Source organism: Asterias rubens, chromosome 5 (genome assembly GCF_902459465.1).
Source record: "Asterias rubens chromosome 5, eAstRub1.3, whole genome shotgun sequence".
NCBI classification, from domain to species: domain Eukaryota; kingdom Metazoa; phylum Echinodermata; class Asteroidea; order Forcipulatida; family Asteriidae; genus Asterias; species Asterias rubens.
The window spans coordinates 5,349,526-5,373,510 of NC_047066.1; the positions used below are offsets into that span (position 1 = coordinate 5,349,526).

General features: G+C 38.4%; 1 protein-coding gene across 2 annotated transcripts; it reads right to left on the reverse strand.

Annotated features, from left to right (window-relative positions):
* Positions 1 to 1,422: 1,422 nt before the first annotated feature.
* On the reverse strand, positions 1,423 to 22,409 carry LOC117290548 (splicing factor ESS-2 homolog). Of its 2 annotated transcripts, none has more exons than XM_033771985.1 (9): positions 22,391 to 22,409; positions 8,815 to 8,972; positions 8,074 to 8,245; positions 6,468 to 6,611; positions 5,832 to 6,098; positions 4,519 to 4,770; positions 3,899 to 4,008; positions 2,651 to 2,766; positions 1,423 to 2,220 (listed from the first exon to the last, which is right to left on the reverse strand). In XM_033771985.1, the coding sequence occupies exons 2-9, from the start codon at positions 8,929 to 8,931 to the stop codon at positions 1,887 to 1,889; spliced, it is 1,512 nt and encodes a 503-aa protein (XP_033627876.1). In that variant the 5' UTR covers positions 8,932 to 8,972; positions 22,391 to 22,409; the 3' UTR covers positions 1,423 to 1,886. The 2 variants fall into 2 exon arrangements, with proteins under 2 accessions (XP_033627876.1, XP_033627875.1); XM_033771984.1 differs by lacking the exon at positions 22,391 to 22,409 and adding an exon at positions 11,587 to 11,657.
* Positions 22,410 to 23,985: the final 1,576 nt, after the last annotated feature.

A 23,985-nucleotide genomic window follows, 5' to 3' on the forward strand; every position in this document is an offset into this window, starting at 1 on the left:
TTATATGAACAGCTCTATGTTGCATGCTCTACGAAGCAGTAAGGCCCCCCCCCTCCCAAAGGCCCCCCCCTCCCAAAGTGCCCCCAAAACGGGAAATTAATTATTTATTTCTCATCAAACATGACATCTCATACAGAAATATTTCAAGGGATGTTTTCTATCATCGTCATCATTAGACCGTGTAAGTTTTATGTAAATCTGTGATCATCACGATTTTTGTTCTTATACAAATTCTGTAAAAACAGTACTCGGTAAAGAGTTTGGTTTGTCGATTTCCCTTGGAATATTTTAAACCGGTAAAGGGTCAAAGGTTTGTTATTCTTTATTTTTACCTTTTAAATATTTAAAAACGGGTAAATGGTTTGTTTTTTCCCATTTCTCTTCTTGAAAATTAAAAATCGTTTCATTCAGACGGTTTGTACACTGACCTGATCTCCAAGAAGAAGTCCAATTACGTATTTAAAAATAAAATAAAACACCAAACAAAATAGGTACTTTGACCCAAGACTAAACAATTAAAATTCATAACACTTGAGTAGATCACTATTCATCAGGATTCCAATTTATTTCTTAACAATTACGAATTTGAAAACAAATCCGATCACCAAAAAAAAGCACATACTCTTATAAATGACATCGCAATGCAGGAAATTCTTAAATCAGTTCTTTTTATCAATATAAACCACAAGGGAAACTGACTGGGTAAATTTTGAACTGATTTTGAGGGTTGAACAAAGAATTGACTAGAGTGGGATTCGAACCAATGACCTCCGGATTAACGTGCCGGCGCTCTACCAGAGTGGGATTCGAATGGTAGAGCGCCGGCACGTTAATCCGGAGGTCGTTGGTTCGAATCCCACTCTAGTCAATTCTTTGTTCAACCCCCAAATTCAGTTCTTTTTGTCGGAATAAACTGAAAACATCCAAATATCTGATATGAGTTATAACACCCCTGCCTCTAAAGTGGTTTAAAGTATGTCACATGTCTTATTTTCACGAATACCACATCAAACAATGTCCTACATCTGTGGCCAACCAATGTACTATCCCATAGCAACCACTGTAACACACGTAGCAATATCCTTTTTTTGGTATCCAGATGTTTAGGCACAATTCAGTATGTCTTTAACAGTGGACACTATTGGTAATTACTCAGAATAATTATTAGCATAAAACCTTACTTTGTAAGAGTAATGGGGAGCTGTTGATAGTATAAAACATTGGGAGAAACGGCTCCCTCTGAAGTAGCGCAGTTTTCGAGAAAGAGGGAATTTTATTTTTTCAAGAATTTGATTTAGAGACCTCAGATTTATAATTTGAGGTCTCAAAATCAAGCATCTGAATGCACACAACTTCATGTGACAAGGGTGTTTTTTCTTTCATTATTATCTCGCAACTTCGAACACCAATTGAGCTCAAATTTTACAGGTTTGTTATTTTGTGCATATGTTGTAATACACCAAGTGAGATAAACTGGTATTTGACAATTATCAATAATGTTAACTAAAGGTCAACTATTTTGACTTGAACCCAGGCTGGTCGACCATTGGTTGACTACTGTGGTCAACCATTTTGGAACCCGCCTCGAGCCAATGGTTTTCTTCACTGGTCACAATAGCCTGTTCCATTCTAACATGTGTAAAGCGCAGAGGGGAGCCAGTGACACTATAGCAAAAACGCGAAAGGCTTATGGAGTGTTGAATGCCTGGTACTGATGGTTGACTAGGATTTCAAATGAGTTGTTGGAATGAGTACATCACTGTGCATGTACGTTGCTGGTCAGTAGATGATCACAGGTCGATCTAAACGTGTCCACTCGAACTTGCTCCAGGGTGTCCAACTTATCCTGTTTTTTTCTTTTCTCATATGATAAAGGACGACCCTCATCAGAAGAAGTCCATGGCAATCGCCCGAGGCCTCCCTTTTCGTTTTGGCAAATCCAACAAATTGTCTGTCAGTGTCTCTTCTGATACTTGATCCCTACTACCCCCTGAGGGTGTCTTGTTGGGTGTCCGCGTGGGGGTCTGTCTCGGGGTGTGTCTCAGTATGGGGGTTTTGTCCCCAGCAGGTGTTCTCGCTGGTGACGGTGTGTAGCTTGCCCTCAAAGCTTTGTCAGTTTTGAAGCCAGAGAGTTTTTTGTTGACAAGTTTTTGGGCAGCTGGAGTGAGAGTTCGTAACCTTTCCGCCGTTCCTAGCGAGCCAAGTCTCCGCGGAGATGGACTGTGGACAGACAATAATTTAAAAAAAAATGAGATTAAATAGCACAGTTCATATCAAAAATGTATCGGGGCAAAGTTAGAAATAAAAAAAATTAAAAAATAAAATAACAAAATTTGAATTGTGGTATTTCTTTCCTTGCTAACGTTTTTGTGTGTTAATTTTATGATTTTGCCGATGCTACCATTTTAATCATTGTCCTTTTGCTGTTGTTGTTTATTTAATTGTTTCGTGATTAGTTTGTTATGCCCTTGTGTACATTTTATGGATGCAATATATACTATTAAATTATTATTATTAGTATCATACTGTGATTTAAAAATGAACAACATAATAAACAACAGTTTTAGAATCATGACAAAAACTAAAAATGAAACCATGATAATTCTCAAATGCAATCTCCAATTTCTTAATTTCAGGCACGTCTTCTCACCTGACAAGAGACTCTGTGACTCTCTGTAGTGCCTTCTGTTTCTTGGCTCTGTTTTTCTTAGTGACCTCCTCAACCATAGTTAAGACTAGACGCTCTTTCCTTGGCACTTCTGCAATCTGGAAAATAAACAACAACGACTATTTTAGGAATAAATGTCCAAGGGAGTCCTCAAACAACCAACGGGACCAACAACAATTGCCAGCTGGGTACCCTGTGCTTTTGCTCTGCAAAGTTCAAACAAACTTTCCCCATAGTAGGTGCCCTTTACCAGAGGAAAAATGCTGTGTCCCCCCAAGAGCGAAGTTTAAGGCCTGACGTTTAAAACCGGCAGGGTCGAATTGCCGGCAATTCGACCCTGCAAGGTTTTAAACGGCCGTGAAAGAACTAGTCGCTAAACTTTTATTCCCATTCTTAAATACCTTTCTTGTTAAAAGGCGTATTAAAGTAAGAAACTCTGTAAAACTTATCCGTTTCCGCATGGTTTCTGACATGCTTGAGCTCTGTAGTGTATGTTTCTACCTCCGTATAGTCTTGGTGCAACATGTTCTGGTTTTCTTTCACACACAACGCGGCCAACTCACCGACAGCGCCTGCATCGCCCATAACAAGAAACGTCTTGCACATAAGACTAGCACGGAGTATCCGCTCACAATTGGTTATAAACACTGGTCATTGTCAAAGGTTTAAACACCCCCTCGTGACCACTCTCCACCAATAGGAATACTGAAACTGTCTGAGGTATTTATGAATCATGAATTTATTACAAAGACTCAATTAGATCTTCTTTTAATGCAGTGGATACTATTGGTAATTACTCAAAATAATTATTAGCACAAAACCTTCCTTGGTAACGAGTAATGTGGAGCTGTTGATAATGTAAAACATTGTGAGAAACGGCTCCCTCTGAAGTAACGTAGTTTTCAACAAAGAAGTAATTTTCCACAAATTTGATTTTGAGACCTCAGATTTAGAATTTGACATCTCAAAATCAAGCATCTGAAAGCACACAACATTGTGTGACAAGGGTGTTTTTTTCTTTGATCATTTTCTCGAGTTCGACGACCAATTGAGGTAAAACTTTCACAGGTTTGTTATTTTATGCATATGTTGAGATTCACCAAGTGAGAAGACTGGTCTTTGATAGTTACCAATAGTGTCCAGTGTCTTTACGCCTGGGTGAATATGGGGACAAGTGTTGAAGTTGTAACTATTGATTGCTTAGTCGAGACTACCATTTTTCATACTAACCGTAAATGCTGGACCCGCTGTGTTGCGTACCGGTGTGTCAGACCCATCCAGTCTGAACGGTGTACCTGAAATCTCACCCCATGTCATCATAGGTGACTCGTTGTAAGCACCTGCCGATCAATAAACACAAAAAAAGAGAAATTGCTTTTATAAAAGATGCTTGCTTTTAATAATAAAATATAATAACTAGTTCTTTTTCATCTATTAAATAATAAAAAAAATTATGAATATGAATAATGAATAATTGTTCATTGTCACTTGTAAAAATAAAAATATTTGTATAGTGAAATTGGTTTTGGTTTTGCGTGTCTAAAAATATGTTATATAAAAATAAACACTAAAAATTCACCATTAATAATAAGATTAATCCTATAACCCCTCCAAAACTAACACATCACCAAAGAAATCCAACCTCAAATCAATGAGTCATAAGCTTTGTCTGCTCATTTTTTATTTTTGTGTAGTGCCGCTACTATTTGTGTTGAGAAAACTTTTACACTTAACCAGATTATGTAAAACGTCATAAATGTGCAAAGAGTGATGACGTCACAGCCACTAAAAGTCATCACTGTGCTAACCGTACACCAACGAAACCTCTCTACTATTATTTTTACTATTACCTGGTGCAGGGGAGGGCGTCCCCACAAAACCAAATCCGTTAACCTTCGGTGACTCTGCCGTAAGCAACTCCTTTCCGTCGTGCCCGATTTTTCCCAACTTCATGGAGGCCTTGATGGCAGCGGACTTGGCAACGGCTGACGTCTTATCTGTTTGTCCACTGAAAGGATTGGTATGGAGATGTGTGTTTTTGTGGACCACCTGCTGGATTTTAGGTTTCTTGAAGATCTGTTCCTCGACTGTCTCTTCAAGTCCTAAAAATGAAGAGGACAAAATATCGTTCCAAATTAAAATCATACCTTAATCAGTTACTCAAGAATATAATCATTCTGAAAAGAATGTACACTGGTGTCTGTAGGCTTAGAGTATGGTTACAGAAGATGGCGTGTCGTGGCTGAGCAGATAAGAGCACCAGACTCAAGCTCTGGTGTTTCTGTTCAGCAGAGTGTGGGTTCCAGTCCTGGTCTTGACACTTGTGTCCTTAAGCAAGACACTAAACCAATATATACGTCCTTCGGATGGGATGTGAAGCTGTTGGTATCGTGTGATGTTTAAGGCATGTAAAAAACCTCAGTGCACTTATCCCCCCTCCCCCCAAAAAAAGGGGTTCACCCTGGTGTTCCTAGATTGATTGGCTGCATATCACGCCACAGCACCAACGCATCCAGTAAACCATGCAGATTAAGTGTGGTCGGGTTGGCGTAGTGGTTTCTTTCCTCGCCTTCCAACTCTAGAACAGACCACCAAGGCATTTTCTCCTTGGTAAAGGGCACCCTATGGGGAAATTGTAAATTTCTACTGGAGCATTTCAAGGGCACCAAGGCAATGACCAGGGGGCATGGAGGCAATCGCCTTTGTTGCCTCCGTGAAGTATCAGGCCTGCTAGAACCCCGGTTCAAACTACACTGGGGCACTATATGGATTGAGTTTTCAGGCCCTACTTGACTGTGTGGGTTTTCCCTGGAATAATTCTCTGGGGTTCCCAACAAATCTCTAGAGCTTAAACTTCCTTCCTTATCTTCTCTCCATTGTGTCTAGGCTAGTACAGTGATGAAGTTCTAAGAGTCCTTGGCTCCACACCCAGAATAAAGTGAGTGACCAAGTACAATGCTCTGAATCAGTAAACTCTCATTAAAGCCGGTTTATAGTCGGTCACGCGATGGTCGTGCGATGGAAATATTGTGCGTGGTTCTAAGACTGGGGCCTAAAAACTGTGTCTTTAAAAGATGGCGCGTCAAGATTTCCATCGCGCGACCGACTATAAACCGGCCTTTAAAGAAAAAGTCAACAAAAGCCACATTGAGTATCTCATTACCTTCAGGGACGTACATGACTGCATTCTTGTTCTTGTATCCCCACGTCGTTACCGAAGAGCCCTCGATCGGCTTCATGGACTTTGGGCCTTCTAAGGCCAGCATGTCCAGCTGTTCCTGTTGGTGGCGTTTCTCGGCCTCGTAGAGCCATCCGTGTTTCTGTCGGTGTTTCTCTTCGGATACCTTCATGATGTCTTCAAAGGAGGCGTTGTCTTCACTTGTGTGTTTCGCAAGGTACTTGTCCAAGGTGAGGGACGAGTTACTTTTCTCTGCGAAAGGGAGAGAACATTGTGTTTTGATAGAGTAAGTTCTAGCCTTTGAGAAAGGCTCTTTGAAGGTTTGAATTATCAGGCCAATTTGTTTGCATTTAACCGTAGCCATAACTATAGCTGTAGCAGGCAATTCTGAATGGCCCTTTGAAAGTGTTCTTTCTCTCTGACATTTGATACTCTTTTGATATCATTAGCTGTGTCTCTGATCAATGCACAGTGGACAATAGTTTGATGGGCAGCACAATGTATTTAGCTCAGAGCAGAGTGCTGGGCAAAAAAGGTCCCGGCACCAATATTGTGGCTACAATATTGATCATTATCGGGAGACTCTGGAGTTGTGCTTCAGACTACACAAGGACAAGTTACCTTTCTTGGACTCCTCCTCATCGGTTCCCTTTGCCGACTTCCTCTTCCTTTGATCCTCAGCTCTCTCAGGAAGATTATGAAGGGGCGTGTCTTGCCTTGCATTCAAATCAGGCGTCTCAAACGTTGCTGGTGTTGCTTCAGCATCTACATAATACGAAGAATCAAACATTTTGCAAATGTGAAACATTCATTCAAAAGATTATGCTTGTTGCGTCGTCATTTAGCCTTCATATTTTCATTTTAGTTTAATAAGCGTTGTTGTTGTTTGTGAGTTGTTTTGTTCCTATTTATAATTCATACGTCCTCTGTTTGCTTGTCTCTGTCTGTATAAGCGTTGTTGTTGTTTGTGAGTTGTTTTGTTCCTATTTACAATTCATACGTCCTCTGTTTGCTTGTCTCTGTCTGTCTACAGGTTGATTAATTCAAGCCTCTGCTTATCAAATCGGCCTCTATACCGTTAATTACTACTCTGTCCGCTATTAAATTGTGTATGCATTCTGTCATGCTGTTTCAAGTTTTGACAGGAAATAAATGTAAAAAGATTTGAAGTGAAGTGTTAAAAACTCTGCTTGGATCGAAACGTAAGGCCATTAACTATTTGTTTGCATTTGTACCAAAGTCCTTTTGGTTGATAAGCAGTTTGCAATTTTATTTTGTAAATAATTAATTGAAAAACAACTCTTGTAATTTGAGTAAAGAAAGTGTTCAATGTCCATCTTACATTAATGTTAACACATTAACAGAGGACAGACAGATTTTTGTATCTTTACATTCGTTGATCAGCTGTAGAAAGATGCAACACAACATGAAACATCTGAACTTAGGACGCTGATGCTGGACCGGGATACGTGGAAGACGACCATCAGAGTTTCCCGAGAAGGTGTCGGCTGAAGACATCCTCTCGCTCAACTGACTGACTGACTGACTGTATCTTTACAACACGTACCTCAGGTCAAGAAACCCATGCAAGCCCCACTACCCTGGCCAAATTTCACACTGCACTAAGATTCATTGTGCATCTACGTCTGTTTTCCCAAAGGGAAAAATGTGGAATCGTGCTCATTGTTCATGAGTATTAGTTGGTAAAGCGCTGCAGACTAATCCGGAGATCTCAGGTTCAACACCCGGTCTACTCAATTTCATTATTGGTTATCCCACAACTAAAAACATCTACATACATGGTGTAGGTGTCTCCGTGTCATTGGTTATTAGGCCACATACAAAAACAATTGTTGATCGTCCTTTTTTTTTGCGGATGGGGGAGGGAGGGAGTTTTTTTTTAATGTTTTTTTTTTAAAGTTTTGTTGGCATGCCAAATATGAAATCAAGAATAAAGAAATCATCACAATCACTATAAAACAGAGGGTTTGTGTGTTTTTGATGTTTTCAATAGTTTTGTCAAACAAATTTAACTCCTAGATCATAGATTACATTTTCTGTGAACTTTTTCAAACAACTAAGCACAGTGTAGCCCAAGTCAATATTTGAATAGTTGTTCTTGCTTTGCCCCCCAAAAATAAAAATGGGGTCGGGGGGTTTTGAACGGTCAGGCAGGGACGATCAACTTTTTGTTTTATTATGTGGCCTTATTATTATTATTACATACATGATGTAGGTGTCTCTGTGTCTGGCCTGCTCCGCCCCGTTGCTGCATATCTCAGAGCAAGCTCCCTCATTCTGACCAGATCATTCTTCTCCACAGCCTCAATGTAATCCTTCTGGGCCTTCAGCTTGGCAAGGTCGGGGAAGAAATCTCGCTGGATAATCTTCTCAAGATCCTGGAAAAACAGAATTGGTGATTCAGATGAGAACATTCATTTATTTTACCCTAAAAGGCAGTGGAAACTATTGGTAATTACTCCAAATAATTGTCAGCCAAAAAAATTACTTTGTAACGCGCAATGGGTTGTTAGTATAAAACATTGTGAGAAATCACTCCCTCTGAAGGTAGATTTTGAGAATGAGGTAGTTTCTCACTCAAACATTAAAAGACTTCAGGCCTTTTTAAGGCATTTGAAAGCACACAAATTTGTGCAACAAGGTTGTTTTTTCTTTCATTGTTCCTTTTCAACTTCAATGAACAATGGAGTCAAAATTTTCACAGATTTGTTTTTTTTATGCTTAAAAGAAAAGACAGCCCTATGTGGCATGGCCTTCACAAAGAAGCACCGTACTTTGTCATCTCCACCTGAACAAGTTCCAGAATAAGGACATTATTAGAGAGGTTGCAAGCCAATGCATAATGGATAACAATAAGACCCTTTGCATGTGACACAACAAGCTAAACAAAGCACCCTCATCGAGGTCAATGAAGATCAATCATTGGCCTAAGACGCAATATTCATACCTCTAAGAAGGTTTCTTCATTCAATACTTTCTTCACTGGTTTCTTCTTTTTGCCGTCTTCCATGGTACTCCCCGCAATTTCCATAGCAGTACTTTTTCCAAAGTTCACCATGGCCATGATGACAGACCAAGATTCTCCTTCTCAGCCAGATTCTTTAACTAAAAAAACAAAGTCAAGTAACTATTTTCAAGGAAACATTTAATACTTTTACAAACCCACAGTGATACAAAAGTAACCGTCATTGAGAAGAATAAAAAACCTAACTGCTCACCAAGTTGCTGATTTATGTGTCAAACCATGAGAAAAATGTTAAGCTGAATCACAAACAAAATGGTGCCCATTGAGAAAGTTTTACATTGTGACTTCATACAACCGATCATGACAAATTTTGAGAGAAAAAAAAGGAGTACAGCGCCCAAGTAACTGGTTCTAGCCTAGACCCAGTAACTGGGGCACTGTACTCCTCTTTTTTTTCTTTTTTTCATAAAGGTCACAATAATCACAAAATTTCAAAAAAAAGGAGTACAGCGCCCCAGTTGCTGGGTCTAGTTCAAGCCCAATTAATATTGAATATATAGGGCCAAACTACTTCTAGAAACTATAGGGCCAAATAGCCCTATATAGGACTCTTTCTCTGTACACAGGAACAGAGTCCTAACTATTGAGGCCCGTTTCTGGGGCGGAAAAATTCACAGCTTCATAACTTAAATCTTACCTGCAAGAATGCACTAATTTCAACAGATTCACATTCCGTGGCAGCATATGTTTTTCTGTGGTGGGTTTTGATCGTAAGTTATTCTTCACAAATCCGTCAATTTCATGAAATAATGCAGCTCCGAACGTTAAGGAATTCCCATTTTTGTTCGTACCCCTCTCACAGTCTGCCGTGTGTACGCAAGATGCACGACGCGCAAATTTTGAATTGTGTTGCGTGTTAACGCTTTGCAGTCAAGATACGGTGAACAAAAATTCATGCGTCTAAGCTTGCATCATGCGTCTTGCACGCGAATGTATACGCGTACGCACGACAACAGACAACACTGTGAGAAAACGATCGAAACGGGAATTTTTTAACGTTGGAAGCTGCATTATTTCACGAAAATGACAGATTTGGGAGGAAAATGTGAGGAACAAAACCCACCGCAGAAAAATGTATGCCGCCATAGAATGTGAATCTGTTGAAATTTGTGGCTTGTTGCAGGTAAGATTTGAGTTATGAAGCTGTGAAAATGTTCCGCCCCAGAAATGGACCCTGATATCCAGGACGTCACTGTAGTACAAAACGAACAAAGTGTAAGGCCGCCAGGGCTAAGGGCCAAACTACTTCAGCAGAAAATTGCAATTTTGACGATGTTTTTTAATTTCACTCAACAAAAAGGAAATACAAGCATTATGAATGTATATTGAGTATGTGGGGAAAGTTTTGGAAGTGTAGTACAATAGAAACTTCAGTTCTCGCTGGCTAACGGTCGTAAAACTTTCACCTATCAACGCTGATTTGAAAAACATATAGCATAAGGAGGCCCAAAATATTAGACCCCTATAAGGCTCACAGTGACAGGGGAGCCTTATAGTTTCTAGAAGTAGGGCCAAACCGGCCAATCCACTTCGCATCCAACTCTACTTGTTGAACTTGTAGCCTGACACAAGTCTACTTTGGTTGTGGTGGTTCATACTTCCTCCATGATCACACATGAATGAACAAATGGGAAAGCGTTAGACAGTGCATGGTACGATCATGATGATCAGATGTACTCCTAGAACTATTTCGGTTTCGTCCGCTATCGTCTCCCGTATAGCGGACGAATATTTCGGTTTCTTCCGCTATCATCTCCCGTACGAGAGACGATAGCGGACGAAACGGTTTCGTTCGCTATCGTCTCCCGTACGGAAGACGATAGCGTCTCCCGTACGGAAGACGATAGCAGACGAAACCGAAATAGTTCTCTAGGAGTAATCATGATGGTGCCTTGTAGTTGCGATAACGATAACATAAAGTAAACCCCCTCCCGACGGCGGAAGGAGGGTTATGTTATCGCAACTAGATGCCTTGATGGTGGTAGTATTCAACAAACAACAACAACAACGTTACATGATGAATGAAGTTCAAACTGATATCCTACCAACAATCTCGTCAGTATTCAGAGTATATTGTCACTACAAGTTACAACTTACAAGAAGTTAGTCTAATAAAACAATGTCACTCACTCAGCATGCTCAGTGTCGATGTCACAAACACACAAAAACATGCCTTGCGTGATTCACTGTCCATCACACAGTCTAGTTACTGAATCACAATTTCTTGATTTGTGCAACTCATAATCATACATACTACATAACAGAGACGTTAAACCAATTTTTGTGAGAGAGATTGGTTGTTGCTAGCTTGGTGTTTATATCCCCTTGTGGGAGTTTGCCGAGTTCACTTGATGGGAAGTTTGTCAATTCTAAACAAACAAACAAACAAACAAACAAACAAACAAACAAACAAACAAACAAACAAACAAACAAACAGACAGACTCCAAGTCCAAGTCCAGCACACAACACAACACCAACACAAGTTAAGTAGGGCAATTCTAAGAATCTAATGACGAAATAATAATCATAATAAACAATACATACTACATAGTCACCGTCATAGACCTAGTCACTGAGTGGTGTTCAGACTGATGTTCTGTGAAACCACAGCCTATATCACATTTTCCCTAAAAATACTATAATATTAGTTATATTATTGTAGATTAGGTCTTTAAAAAAACACGAAAACTTACCGTCAAGCAAGTCGGTCACGGAGAGGAAATCGGTACGCTGACGTTTTGCATGTAAAACAAATCAACTTTTGTTACTGAAATGAAATAGCGCCCTCAATTTCACCAATGCGCAAACATAAGCCCTTTTCGAAACCACGGTTTCGGCTTTGGATTCGGCTGCAGGCTTCGTCATCTCGCCTGGAGTAAAGTTCCTACTCAAACAACCTCAACACCAAACAGTTATAAAATTAGTTTGAAATCATTATTATCGGACGGCTAATTATTTAAGTCCATCATCTTGGTTAATATTTAAATTTAAACATTCAGTTGAACAAAATGATCTGAAGATATAAATAATCGAAAAATTTTGGAGTAAAAAAAAACATTAGACCCCCTAAAAAATATACATTTTTTCTTTTTTTAATAAAGCAAATTTAAATATCAAATTGTTGGCACTAAAATTCACTTCAGGGTGGAAACAGGTAGTTGGTGCCTCATAAAAGTTGTTTTTACGGGGCACCCGTTTTTCATCATCATCATCATCATCAAGTCGAGCGCCATCCAGAAGCTCGAGCCTGCCCAGTGATTTTTCTCCAGATGTTCCTCCTGAGGGAGGAGGAATTGTTGACACTTTAATTTGGTAATTACTCAAATTATTAATAATTGTTAGCATGAACAACTTATTAACGGGCAACGCGGGGCTGTTGATGAGTATAAAACATTGTGAGAAACGGCTCCCTTTGAAAGTAACGTAGTTTTTGAGAAAGAAGTAATTTCTGACTAAAATAATATTTGAATAGCTGATCGACGTCTCGAACTCAATCACTATAGTAGTGCGAGTGAAGGCAAGGCACCGCATAGCACCGTGCGGGCACGTGGTTGCATTTTTAGGCGCGCCTAGGGACCTAAATACCTTGCAAAACGCAGAACGCATATGACTGCCAAACAAAGAAGCGGAAGAAGGTTACTAGTGCGTGCACATGCGCGCGTTGTGCAAGGTGACGCGACAGCTCTTCCGCGTTTAAAATAATACATCCGACGCACATTGGTTTAAATTTGTGTTGGTTGTTTTTGGGGATTGCTGCTAGCATGGCGCCGTCTCATTATAAACGATCGCGGTGTCACATTCAAGGATTATTTACGGCATATTCATTTAATAAAATAAGATTTTAGAAAAGGCGTGCGGACGGCCGTGGGCCTACAGAAGGCCTACAACATGTCAGTCTTTTATACAGTACAGTTTTGGTGCACAGACGTAGAAGCACCAGACGGCTTCAAAACGCAAGGTAAGTTTGCACTCTTATAGGGAGCTCAAATCTAAACCGATGATTTTCAAATTTTAAACTTCAAGTCAAAAATTAATGTGTGCGAAAAAAAAAACCACGTAACGCACATGCGCGGGCAGATTATTCATAGATCGCGCGCGTTTATGTTTAATTTATTCATGCGTCATAGATCACATGGTAGAGTACAATGAGCGCGCAAACTTTTTGGACCCTGGAAACAAGTTTGGTGTGTTTGGACATTACGTCATACTATCACATCCATCGCTAGCTTTCAGTGTTAATACACGTTTCTACAGTTCTCAGCGTGAATTTTGGTGCGGAAAGACTCAGATATGGGGTAAAATATACTTTTAATCGATACACATTAATTCTTTGCTTTGATTGGGTACTTTTCTGAGGATTATCGGGCAGGAATAAATAATTAAAGATGATTTTGTGAGGGTCTATTTATCTTTAAGATAAACGACAATGAGGGATGATGGATACTATAGTTAAGGTGGATCGTTTCAAGAGGAAATACTGTATGGATCTTTTTGGTGCGAGTGATGATAAATAGTTAGAGAATTAGGCTGATGTGTGTCTTCGATTCGAAGGAAAATTAGTGGTGCATGTTTGTGAGTGGTTGATGGATTAATGAGTTTGGACTTTTTGAAATAATATTTTGCGGGTGACATCGTTGGATGGTTTGGGTGATTAAAACCTCGGCTTCTAGTGATGCCTCACTGTTAATGTTTTCTGCCTTGTGAAATGAGCTTATCTTGTTGTTAATATTCTTTAAAAACTATTGTTTTGGCTTTGTATTGTTTGACTTTCATGAAGTATGGAAATGTGAGTTAGGATTGAATTGAAAATGGGACTGGTATGAAAGATGGATGAAAGAGAGCAAAGAGTTAGCAGATGGGTTTGATGAAAGTACGATTCGGCAGAGAGGGAGTGGGTCGAGGTGGGTTGAAGGGGTGTTAGCTGATGGTCAAGGGAGACGTATGGATATATGAATGAATTGGTTATAGGGATGGTTGATCGGCATGGAATGGTAACCAGGTGATTGGATGGGGGTTGGTGGCTGACACTGATATGATAGTGGTTTGGTCGCTATATATAGGAGAAGTTTTGTTGAAGGAATTTTTGGGGTTGGAGGGGGGGGGGTATGGTTTGGAATTGGTGAATAGAAATAAATTATGGCGGTTGGGCATGAATAGCTGAAGGGAGTGGGAGGGATGGTTGTTTAAGTGTTAGAATAATAAAAAATAATAAAGCAATAAAGAGTTATGATTATTGGTATTACTATTTTGTGTATTGATATGATTTCCATTACCATTGCCAACAATCTACATGCCAACTGACTTTTATGTCAGACAATACATGACTAATTTTGATACTTTCTTTAACAGTAAACTCAGTTACTTCTTGGTTGCGGTGACGGCTGCAGTCACCGTGGGGGCTTTTTGGTTCAATCGACGGCAAGAGGATGAAAACAGTACTCATGAAAAGGAGATCATGTAAGCAATAATTTATTTATCTATTATGCTCAAAACCTCCAAAAATTGATCAAAAGATAAAAATTACATCAAATATACAGTATAAGGTATATTAATACGTAAATAAAGAAACAGGATAAGTTAAATCAAAAACAAATATCACGGAAAAATAAAAATAATAAATTGCGTTGTTTTCTGGTGACCATCTTTCATAGAAAATGTACAGCTATTATGTTACTTGAAGTGGTATTCATTCTTGCATTATAGTTTTAAGATACTGTCAATTTACGAAAATAGAACATTTGGAAACGCGAATTATCAGGCTACTCCAAGTTAAGAAAAATTATGATATGATTATTGTGTTACGTTAATATGACTCCATTTATTGTAGAATCTTGACTTTAAGAAAAGTTATTTTGCATTATCAATCTGATTCTTATTTTGTTTAATTGATTTTATTTCCACTTGAAATTTGTCCCTTTTAGTGAAAAGGAAAGTGACGTCGATAGTGGGTGAGTCTATCTTCCTATTTTACTATTTTTATTATCAAAATATGCGAAGAAAGAAATTTGCTTATCTGAGAACACGGGTAACAATCATTTGGAGCATTGTAGATTGAAAGATTTTATATTCTGTGTATTTTTTTCCACAATTAGTACGAGTAGGAGAAGTTTGTTTCTGTGTGAGAGATGTCCAGAGGACAATAAAAATTAAAACATTGCAATCATATGGAAGTTCTCTCATTATTTTCTCGAGGATAGTAAGTTACAGCTAGACGAGTGTCTTCTTTGCTAATTGAAAGTGCTCCTTTTTTCATGCAGTGCAGTCGGTTTCTTTCAGTGACCAGTTTCATATAGAGATGCGTAGTTAGAAAAAAAAAAAAAAAATCCTACTCAGCAGAAATAAATGAGCACGATACCAGTCACAGATTGTATATGTGACATGGTAATTTTGACTGGTAACCTTATTCTGGTATAGAGCATAATTTTGTTGTGCTCAGCTGGTTTTTGTGCCTGAGCTCTATGGAATTGGACCCTGAAGAAGTTGCCCATAGCGATATTGCCTTCATGGTCTGTTCTGCGTTTCTGGAAATCATTGTGAATAATTGATTTATTGTCTCAATACTTATCCCTAAAGTTTGCCTGGCCATGTGGCAGACATCCTCCACGGTGGTGCGTTCTCAAAGGTGATCAAACCGAAGACGATCAAGAAGAACGCAATTAAGATGGCTCGGAAGGAGTTGAAGGTTCGTCCAAGTTACCCTCAAGTCTTTGCTTTCATGATTCATTTATCTCCTTGCAATAACAAATTCGCTTTGTGAATTTCCCTTCCTTCTCCTAGCGAAAGATGAAACATGCAAAGAGAAAACTTACAATAAGGCCCTTTTCGAAACTACCCCTTCGGCATTAGATTCGGCTTCAGGCTCCGACAAAGCACATACGCCAAGCACGCGCAATATTGTCAAGACAATCTGGAGTCGAAGCCGTGGTTTCGAAAAGGGCCTAAGCAACATAAATCTTCAGTTTAGCAAAAAGTCCAGTCAATATACACCCGACGGCCAAACTACTTAATGTTCAATGCACAACTAAATCTATCAGGTCAAAATTTGACTTATCAAAGTTTTTTTGTGTAACATACCCCAAGTTAAACCTTCAAGTCCTTCAAACTAGTCAAATATCAGAAAATATCAGAAACTTTTTGTGAAGGGTTACAACGAGGAAGTTGGTAAAGGGTTACGACTCTGTGATTAATACAGTCAAAAAACAAACATCTAAAATGAATGATGTTTTTTTTAGTCCATTGTACAAACTTTAGAACTAAGTCTAAACCTGTTTTTCACATCTATTGACACTTTAAGAAGCCTTGCCCCTTCTTCATCTTGATTCCTTTAGCGTTGACACCCGCAGGGAACATGACCACTGCTTTATGTCCCTCTTTTTGCAGGACAATCCCATGGAGGCTATGGGCGATGCCCGGGAACTTCTCCGGTCGATCCGGGCACCTCATCCCGTAGTATACTTCAACATGGTCGATGATGTAAGCAAAAACATGACGGCTTTTATTCAAATATAAAATACAAACCAAAATCTCACACAATTCACTGAGGGCGGTGACACATGGGTTTGAACTTTATTGATTTCAAAGTCATTATTGAAATCAAACTGGTATTCAATGGTTCACTCTCATTTTTAATTTTTAATATTTATGTCTCCTCGTATGATTTAAAAAAAAATGTTTCACAAAAGCCTTGTTACTTACGAAACAATGGCAGTGTACATGTTGACTGAGAAGCTATTCCCGTGAGAAAAGTGCACATTTGCTGCCAAAAATATTCCACACATAGTGTTATGGGCCTACATCTCTGTGACGAAAAGATATGAAAGAACAGCGGTCATGGATTATGTTAAATTCTCCAAATAATGACAATTAACAAATCATTCTGAAATGATGTATTTTGTTTTCAGGGTGCCGAGGAGCCTCCTGAACCTGAACTCCTGGGAAAGGTCCCAGGAGGAGGACCGGGCTTCGTTGTCCTCAACTCAGATCAGGTAAATATAAAATACAACAGTGAACAAAATCAGTTCGAGTTGGAGTCGCAATACTACTAGCAGTTTACTGAATAATAACTAGAGTGGCTTTTAGCCTTGTTTGGGCGAATTTTCATTCAAAAAAATGAAAAGAAAAAATCTAAAGCTTTTGTATTCCAAACAAAACATTATCCCTTCCCTCTTTTTACATCTTCTCTGAATTCCGCCTTTCAATGTCCTTGATCGGAGACCTCTTCGCGAAAACGTAGTCAAAATAATTATATCTTTTCCCAATCATGTAAGTTCCGCTTCCCATAACCATTTCAATCTTTACCCTCGTGTCTATCTTCACTCAATACTCAATTTGACTACACCACCATTCTTTGCTTTCCCATTTTGAATTTCCCGCTATCGTTTCCGTTTTCTTTACCATTCTAGTTCCTTGACAATATACCCAAGGAACTGCAAGAGCAGATGCTCGCCGAGCAGATGGCGCTATTTCATCAGGGCGTCCCTCTCAACTAGACAATTATTATATCACCACTTACAAGAATTAGCTTTTCTCTAAAACGGTCCTCGATAAACATACTGCTGCTTTTAGGAATGACAGTCGTTTATGCTGATGATGCTTTTTCCTTCCTGTCAGTGCAAATTGGTGCTGGCTCTAAGGCTGGTTCTTTGTTTTAGACCAATTGTTATTTCATGCAGTGTAATGATCAAAAACATCAAATTTTTTCCGACATTATTTTTACGACATTTCTTTTTAAGATAATAGGCTTAATTATTATAGGAAATCGGTGCACAAAAAGTGCAACTAGGCAAACTGATTCAATTTAATTTAATCTAGGAAATTTCAAGACCAATTTTTTTTTCCGGCCGGTCGTTTTGTTTGAAATTTATTTAGGTATAGGTTTATATGAATTAGATATTTCTTGTACTTGACGTTTAAAAATCATAAATCGGTTGGCTTATCAAATTGTTTTGGTTGAGATCTGGGTTAAGAAGGAAAAGGCAGAAAACTTGATTGTCTTCATTTGGTTAAAGCTCGATTGTAAGAAAAATGTCAAATTATTGGGTTTAATTCTCAAAGTTCCTCCGGATTTATTTCTCTAGGGGTGCGGTGTTTTATTTTTGTCTCGCTTTGGTTCCTGGAATTCATAGCGAGGCAAACCATTAGCCGTACTTCGAGCACAGACTTCGTCTTTGAGAATTCTTCCTGATAACTTGCATTTTTGTACTGACTTTCTGTAGCTGAACATCTGGATGCCATTGCATAGCAACAACATCAATAATCTGTCTGTTCTTCTGTTATACTATCCGCATTCAACTCTAGAGCTTGAGTGTTATTTTTTCAATTCAAACAGGGAAATTTAAGCCAATCGATTTCTGTTTTGAGGCTGATATTTGAAATGAAATTATTGCGCAAAATTTTCATTTCATCACTTGAACTTGACAAGAGTAGGCATACTTTTTTCAAGATCTCGCAACTACAAAACTTTTTTTTTCGTTCTCAAGGTAAAAGCATACTAATATTTTCAGGGTTCTTAAAAAGTTTTTTTTTTCAAAGTTTTTTCTTTCAAACAATTTTTTTTTTTCAAACCATTTTTTTCTTCAAACCATTTGTTTTCAAAGTATTTTTTTCACAATTTTTTTTTCTTAAAAACATTCTCTTTTCAAATCAATTTGTTCTTAAAAGAAAAACAAAATTCAAAACAATTTGTTCTTTTCGAATCTAAGAACCTCTTCTATTACACTGCTTCCCCGACCATCGGCAATGACTTGGACTTGAGCCGGTCAGCCCTGGAGCCAGCCCATGTTGAATCTCACAGTAACTTCATTTTGAAATTCAAGAGTAGATTCCAGTATCTACTCTTCCCACAGATCCCACAAACGGACTCCTCCATTTTCTCTCCAAGAAATTCAAAATACCAAGAGACGTTTTTGAGTTCTGTCTTTCGGATGTGGAACTTTTTGTCTTCTATCTTTAAGTAGAGTCAGCATAAATCACTGTCATGCAAGTCCCATTCATCTGTACACACATTGTACTCATTATTTACCACACATAGGGGTGTGATGGAGTCTTCAATGTCTCATTAATTATTAATTTTTTAGTTGTCATTTGCGAATGATATTTTATATTATAACCAGTAATTTTTGCTCTGTCGTGCCATAACTCAAAACAGACAGAAATAAACTACTGGTGGCTTTCTTTCAACCAGTAAAGATTGCCATTCACAGCGATTATACATTTTGGATTGAAGGAATTTGAAGCCACCAAACGCACACAATTCTATTGTTTTAGTCCGAACACCAGCTTGAGTTTACCCAAAGCCATGGTGTGTAAACCAATACTATAGCTAATTGGAGTAGAAAGGGAGGAGGGTGTCCCCCAAGTTACCATCGGGTCATTTCTCAAGAAGCTTATAAGAAAAATCAGTTGAGAGATTCGAAAAAGGGGTTTCGTAAAGGTCAATGAATTCGTGAGATCAGCACGTGAACTTTGACATCAGTTGACCTTATGACTTCCCCCTCCCCTTACTCATATGCGGTTATATTACTGGTCTTGGTAAATGAACAAGATCTAAGAATAGGTAAAACTTAATAGAATTTGTGGATTGCTTTGGTTTTCTTTAAGAGATTGATTTGAACCATCTTGTTTCTTTGCATCTTAAAGGTGTTTTGTATAATCGTAACCGTCATGATTTTGATTCACAATTCAAAATCATGGAACCAGTTTTGCATAATTAGGCTCATCTGTCAATCACACGCTTCAAACTGCAAGTGATTGTTCTGGCGTATATAAGACCAGTTGGGAATCATAGAATCTAGACAAATATTTCAGACATAACGGGATTGAACTATTTAACTATTCGGTGATGAGAAATTCCACCAGTTTTTTTTATTTTCTACAGAAGGACCTTTCACGGGGGAAAAATCCCCATTGGATATTTTGACTCAGCTTGGATGGGATTCTACACCGTTGTAGCCCCATACCAAGAACCAGTGTTCTCTCACTGTCCATTCACATGAACCCTGGTTGTTATCTAAGTTCGGAAACACTTATTACTGCAGCAATTAAAGTATGTTTAATAATAGGAATAAATCAATATCTAAAAACCAACATTGTGTCTCATTTGTGAATTATTCTTATGTGTGTCGTTCGTTTACACTAGAGTACATTCTCAGTAACTAAATTTAGACCAAAGAGCAGGATAAGTATTATTTGAAGCTTTGTATGGTGTGGAGAAATATGAAGAAACTATACATAAAATAGTGAACTTGCGGGTACAACCATGTGTCAATCTCTTGGGGCGATAAGTGTTGGCTCTGAAACGAGCCGGTTTGGTATCGACGTTTCGAACAGAAAACTCTACCCATGAAGAAGAGCAGAGTATACTGTCCGAAACGTCGAGACCAAACCGGCTCTATTCAGAGCCACCACTCCTTCAAAAGAGATTTTGGCTCATGGTTGTGCCCGCAAGTTTACTATTCATATGTATACTTATAGTTACTCTTATTTTCCACACCATGCATGTAAAGCTTCTAACATCACACCACTCACGCAATATGTTTTATCATATCCCCGTACTTGGAAATAATTTTATTATGATATTTCTTTTTTTACAAAACCGTTTTGTCGTCTGAGTCACAATACGCCTCTCTTAATATTTATGCATGACGTCATCATTCTTACCCAAAATGAGGCTATGGCCGCACGTCCCCCATCACTTGAAGTGGATGCGCCCATCGCCTCGTTTTCGGTTAGCATTGTGACGTACCTCATGCATAAATATTAAGGAAGGAGTATATTATATTGATTTGTCAGATCATGTTCAAAGACGTATGAGAGAGAAAGGCTGTTTCCAGCTTTGTGTGTATTTCCCCCTTATGTGAGTTTACCGAGTTCCCTTGGCGGGAAGATCATCTATCACAAATAAATAACCAACAAAGACAGTAAATTGCATCGGCATTTGATTGATTTATTATTCGATACTGCACTATTCGATACTGCACTATTTCGTGAACGCAATGCCATTACTCTTGATAAACATATTATTACCCTACACAATACACTATTAGAAATGAATGCACCAGTAATAATTATGCCTAGTTATAATCATACAACATTATTACTAAACATGATTGTAACAAAAAAGGGTGGAATGTTTTCTCTAATTCATGCAAATTTTGTCACATTTCATTTTTACACAGAACAACTTGCCACATTATTAAGATACATGAATTAATTTCTTCACATCGTTTTGAAGCCTTGAAGTTGGGTTTTTCTTCTGCGACAAGGGTATGATTTCTAAACCTCAGAATAGTTTTTTAAAAGGACATGAGTTACTTTAGTTGGCACATGATCTGGTCTACTCTATAGATTAACGACCACTACATTTCTATTGTGGTTATAAAAAAAAACCACTAGGAACATTTTTTTGTACAATGTTTTATTTGTCTACACTGAACACTGGAAAGGCCACTTTTTTCTTCTTTCAATAATATACAGCAAAATTTACTGTTTTGTTACAAAGACATAACAGAACCACATAACACTTACTATCATCAACAACATGGTTTTTTTTTTTTGGTACAGTTTCTCGGGAAAATAATTCGTAATTTCTGAAAAAAAATCTGTTCAGAAAACAAATGTCAAGTCTTCCTCATCATTATCCAAAATCTAAACCGCAAATGGCTTTGTGCTACGATAAATTTCTCGATCAAGTTTTTAGTATCTTTTTACAAGAAGTACTAAATAATGCATAAATTGCCCACAGCACAACATCAAGCTACCAATGAAGTTCAAACTGATATCCTACCAACAATCTCGTCAGTATTCAGAGTATATTGTCACTACAAGTTACAACTTACAAGAAGTTAGTCTAATAAAACAATGTCACTCACTCAAACATGCCTTGCGTGATTCACTGTCCATCACACAGTCTACTGAATCACAATTTCTTGATTTGTGCAACTCATAATCATACTACATAGACGTTAAACCAATGTTTGTGAGAGAGATTGGTTGTTGCCAGCTTGGTGTTTATATCCCCTTGTGGGAGTTTGCCGGGATAACTTTCCGTATGGCGCCACCACTTTTTCACTAATTTTTACAAAAAGGGATATATCAATCTGCCAGGTAAATAAGTTCCCATATTATTTTATATCGAATGAAAAAGTGGTGGCGCCATACGGAAACTTTTCTTTTGCCGAGTTCACTTGATAGGAAGTTCATCTAAACAAACAAACAAACAGACAAACAAACAAACAGACAGACTCCAAGTCCAAGTCCAGCACACAACACAAGACCAACACAAGTTAAGTAGGGCAATTCTAAGAATCTAATGACGAAATACTAATCATAAACAATACATAGTCACCGTCATTCATAGACCTAGTCACTGACTGAGTGGTGTTCAGACTGATGTTCTGTGAAACCACAGCCTATATCACATTTTCCCTAAAAATACTATAACTATAATATTAGTTATATTATTGTAGATTAGGTCTTTAAAAAAACACGAAAACTTACCGTCAAGCAAGTCGGTCACGGAGAGGAAATCGGTACTCTGACGTTTTGCAAATAAAAGAAATCAACTTTTGTTACTGAAATGAAATAGCGCCCTCAATTTCACCAACGCGCAAACATAAGCCCTTTTCGAAACCACGGTTTCGGCTTTGGATTCGGCTGCAGGCTTCGTCATCTTGCCTGGAGTAAAGTTCCTACTCCGAAACACAAAACACGCGTATGTCATCAAACAACCACAACACCAAACAGTTATAAAATTAGTTTGAAATCATTATTATCGGACGGCTAATTATTTAAGTCCATTATTTTGGTTAATATTTAAATTTAAACATTCAGTTGAACAAAATGATCTGAAGATATAAATAATCGAAAAATTTTGGAGTAAAAAAACCCATAAGACCCCCTAAAAAATATACATTTTTTCTTTTTTTAATAAAGCAAATTTAAATATCAAATTGTTGGCACTAAAATTCACTTCAGGGTGGAAACAGGTAGTTGGTGCCTCATAAAAGTTGTTTTTACGGGGCACCCGTTTTTCATCATCATCATCATCAAGTCGAGCGCCATCCAGAAGCTCGAGCCTGCCCAGTGATTTTTCTCCAGATGTTCCTCCTGAGGGAGGAGGAATTGTTGACACTTTAATTTGGTAATTACTCAAATTATTAATAATTGTTAGCATGAACAACTTATTAACGGGCAACGCGGGGCTGTTGATGAGTATAAAACATTGTGAGAAACGGCTCCCTTTGAAAGTAACGTAGTTTTTGAGAAAGAAGTAATTTCTGACTAAAATAATATTTGAATAGCTGATCGACGTCTCGAACTCAATCACTAGTAGAGCGAGTGAAGGCAAGGCACCGCATAGCACCGTGCGGGCACGTGGTTGCATTTTTAGGCGCGCCTATAGGGACCTAAATACCTTGCAAAACGCAGAACGCATATATGACTGCCAAACAAAGAAGCGGAAGAAGGTTACTAGTGCGTGCACATACGCGCGTTGTGCAAGGTGACGCGACAGCTCTTCCGCGTTTAAAATAATACATCCGACGCACATTGGTTTAAATTTGTGTTGGTTGTTTTTGGGGATTGCTGCTAGCATGGCGCCGTCTCATTATAAACGATCGCGGTGTCACATTCAAGGATTATTTACGGCATTTTCATTTAATAAAATAGGATTTTAGAAAAGGCGTGCGGACGGCCGTGGGCCTACAGAAGGCCTACAACATGTCAGTCTTTTATACAGTACAGTTTTGGTGCACAGACGTAGAAGCACCAGACGGCTTCAAAACGCGAGGTAAGTTTGCACTCTTATAGGGAGCTCAAATCTAAACCGATGATTTTCAAATTTTAAACTTCAAGTCAAAAATTAATGTGTGCGAAAAAAAAAAAACACGTAACGCACATGCGCGGGCAGATTATTCATAGATCGCGCGCGTTTATGTTTAATTTATTCATGCGTCATAGATCACATGGTAGAGTACAATGAGCGCGCAAACTTTTTGGACCCTGGAAACAAGTTTGGTGTGTTTGGACATTACGTCATACTATCACATCCATCGCTAGCTTTCAGTGTTAATACACGTTTCTACAGTTCTCAG

What these genes read in the sequence shown, in the direction of transcription:
- LOC117290548 (XM_033771985.1), bottom strand. Translation starts at nt 8,931, where the DNA reads ATGGCCATGGTGAACTTTGGAAAAAGTACTGCTATGGAAATTGCGGGG. An exon ending in AGTCATGTACGTCCCTGAAG is followed by an intron (nt 4,771 to 5,831) that starts GTAATGAGATAC and finishes CTTCATTTTTAG; the next exon opens with GACTTGAAGAGACAGTCGAG. An exon ending in GTCACAGAGTCTCTTGTCAG is followed by an intron (nt 2,221 to 2,650) that starts GTGAGAAGACGT and finishes GTCTGTCCACAG; the next exon opens with TCCATCTCCGCGGAGACTTG.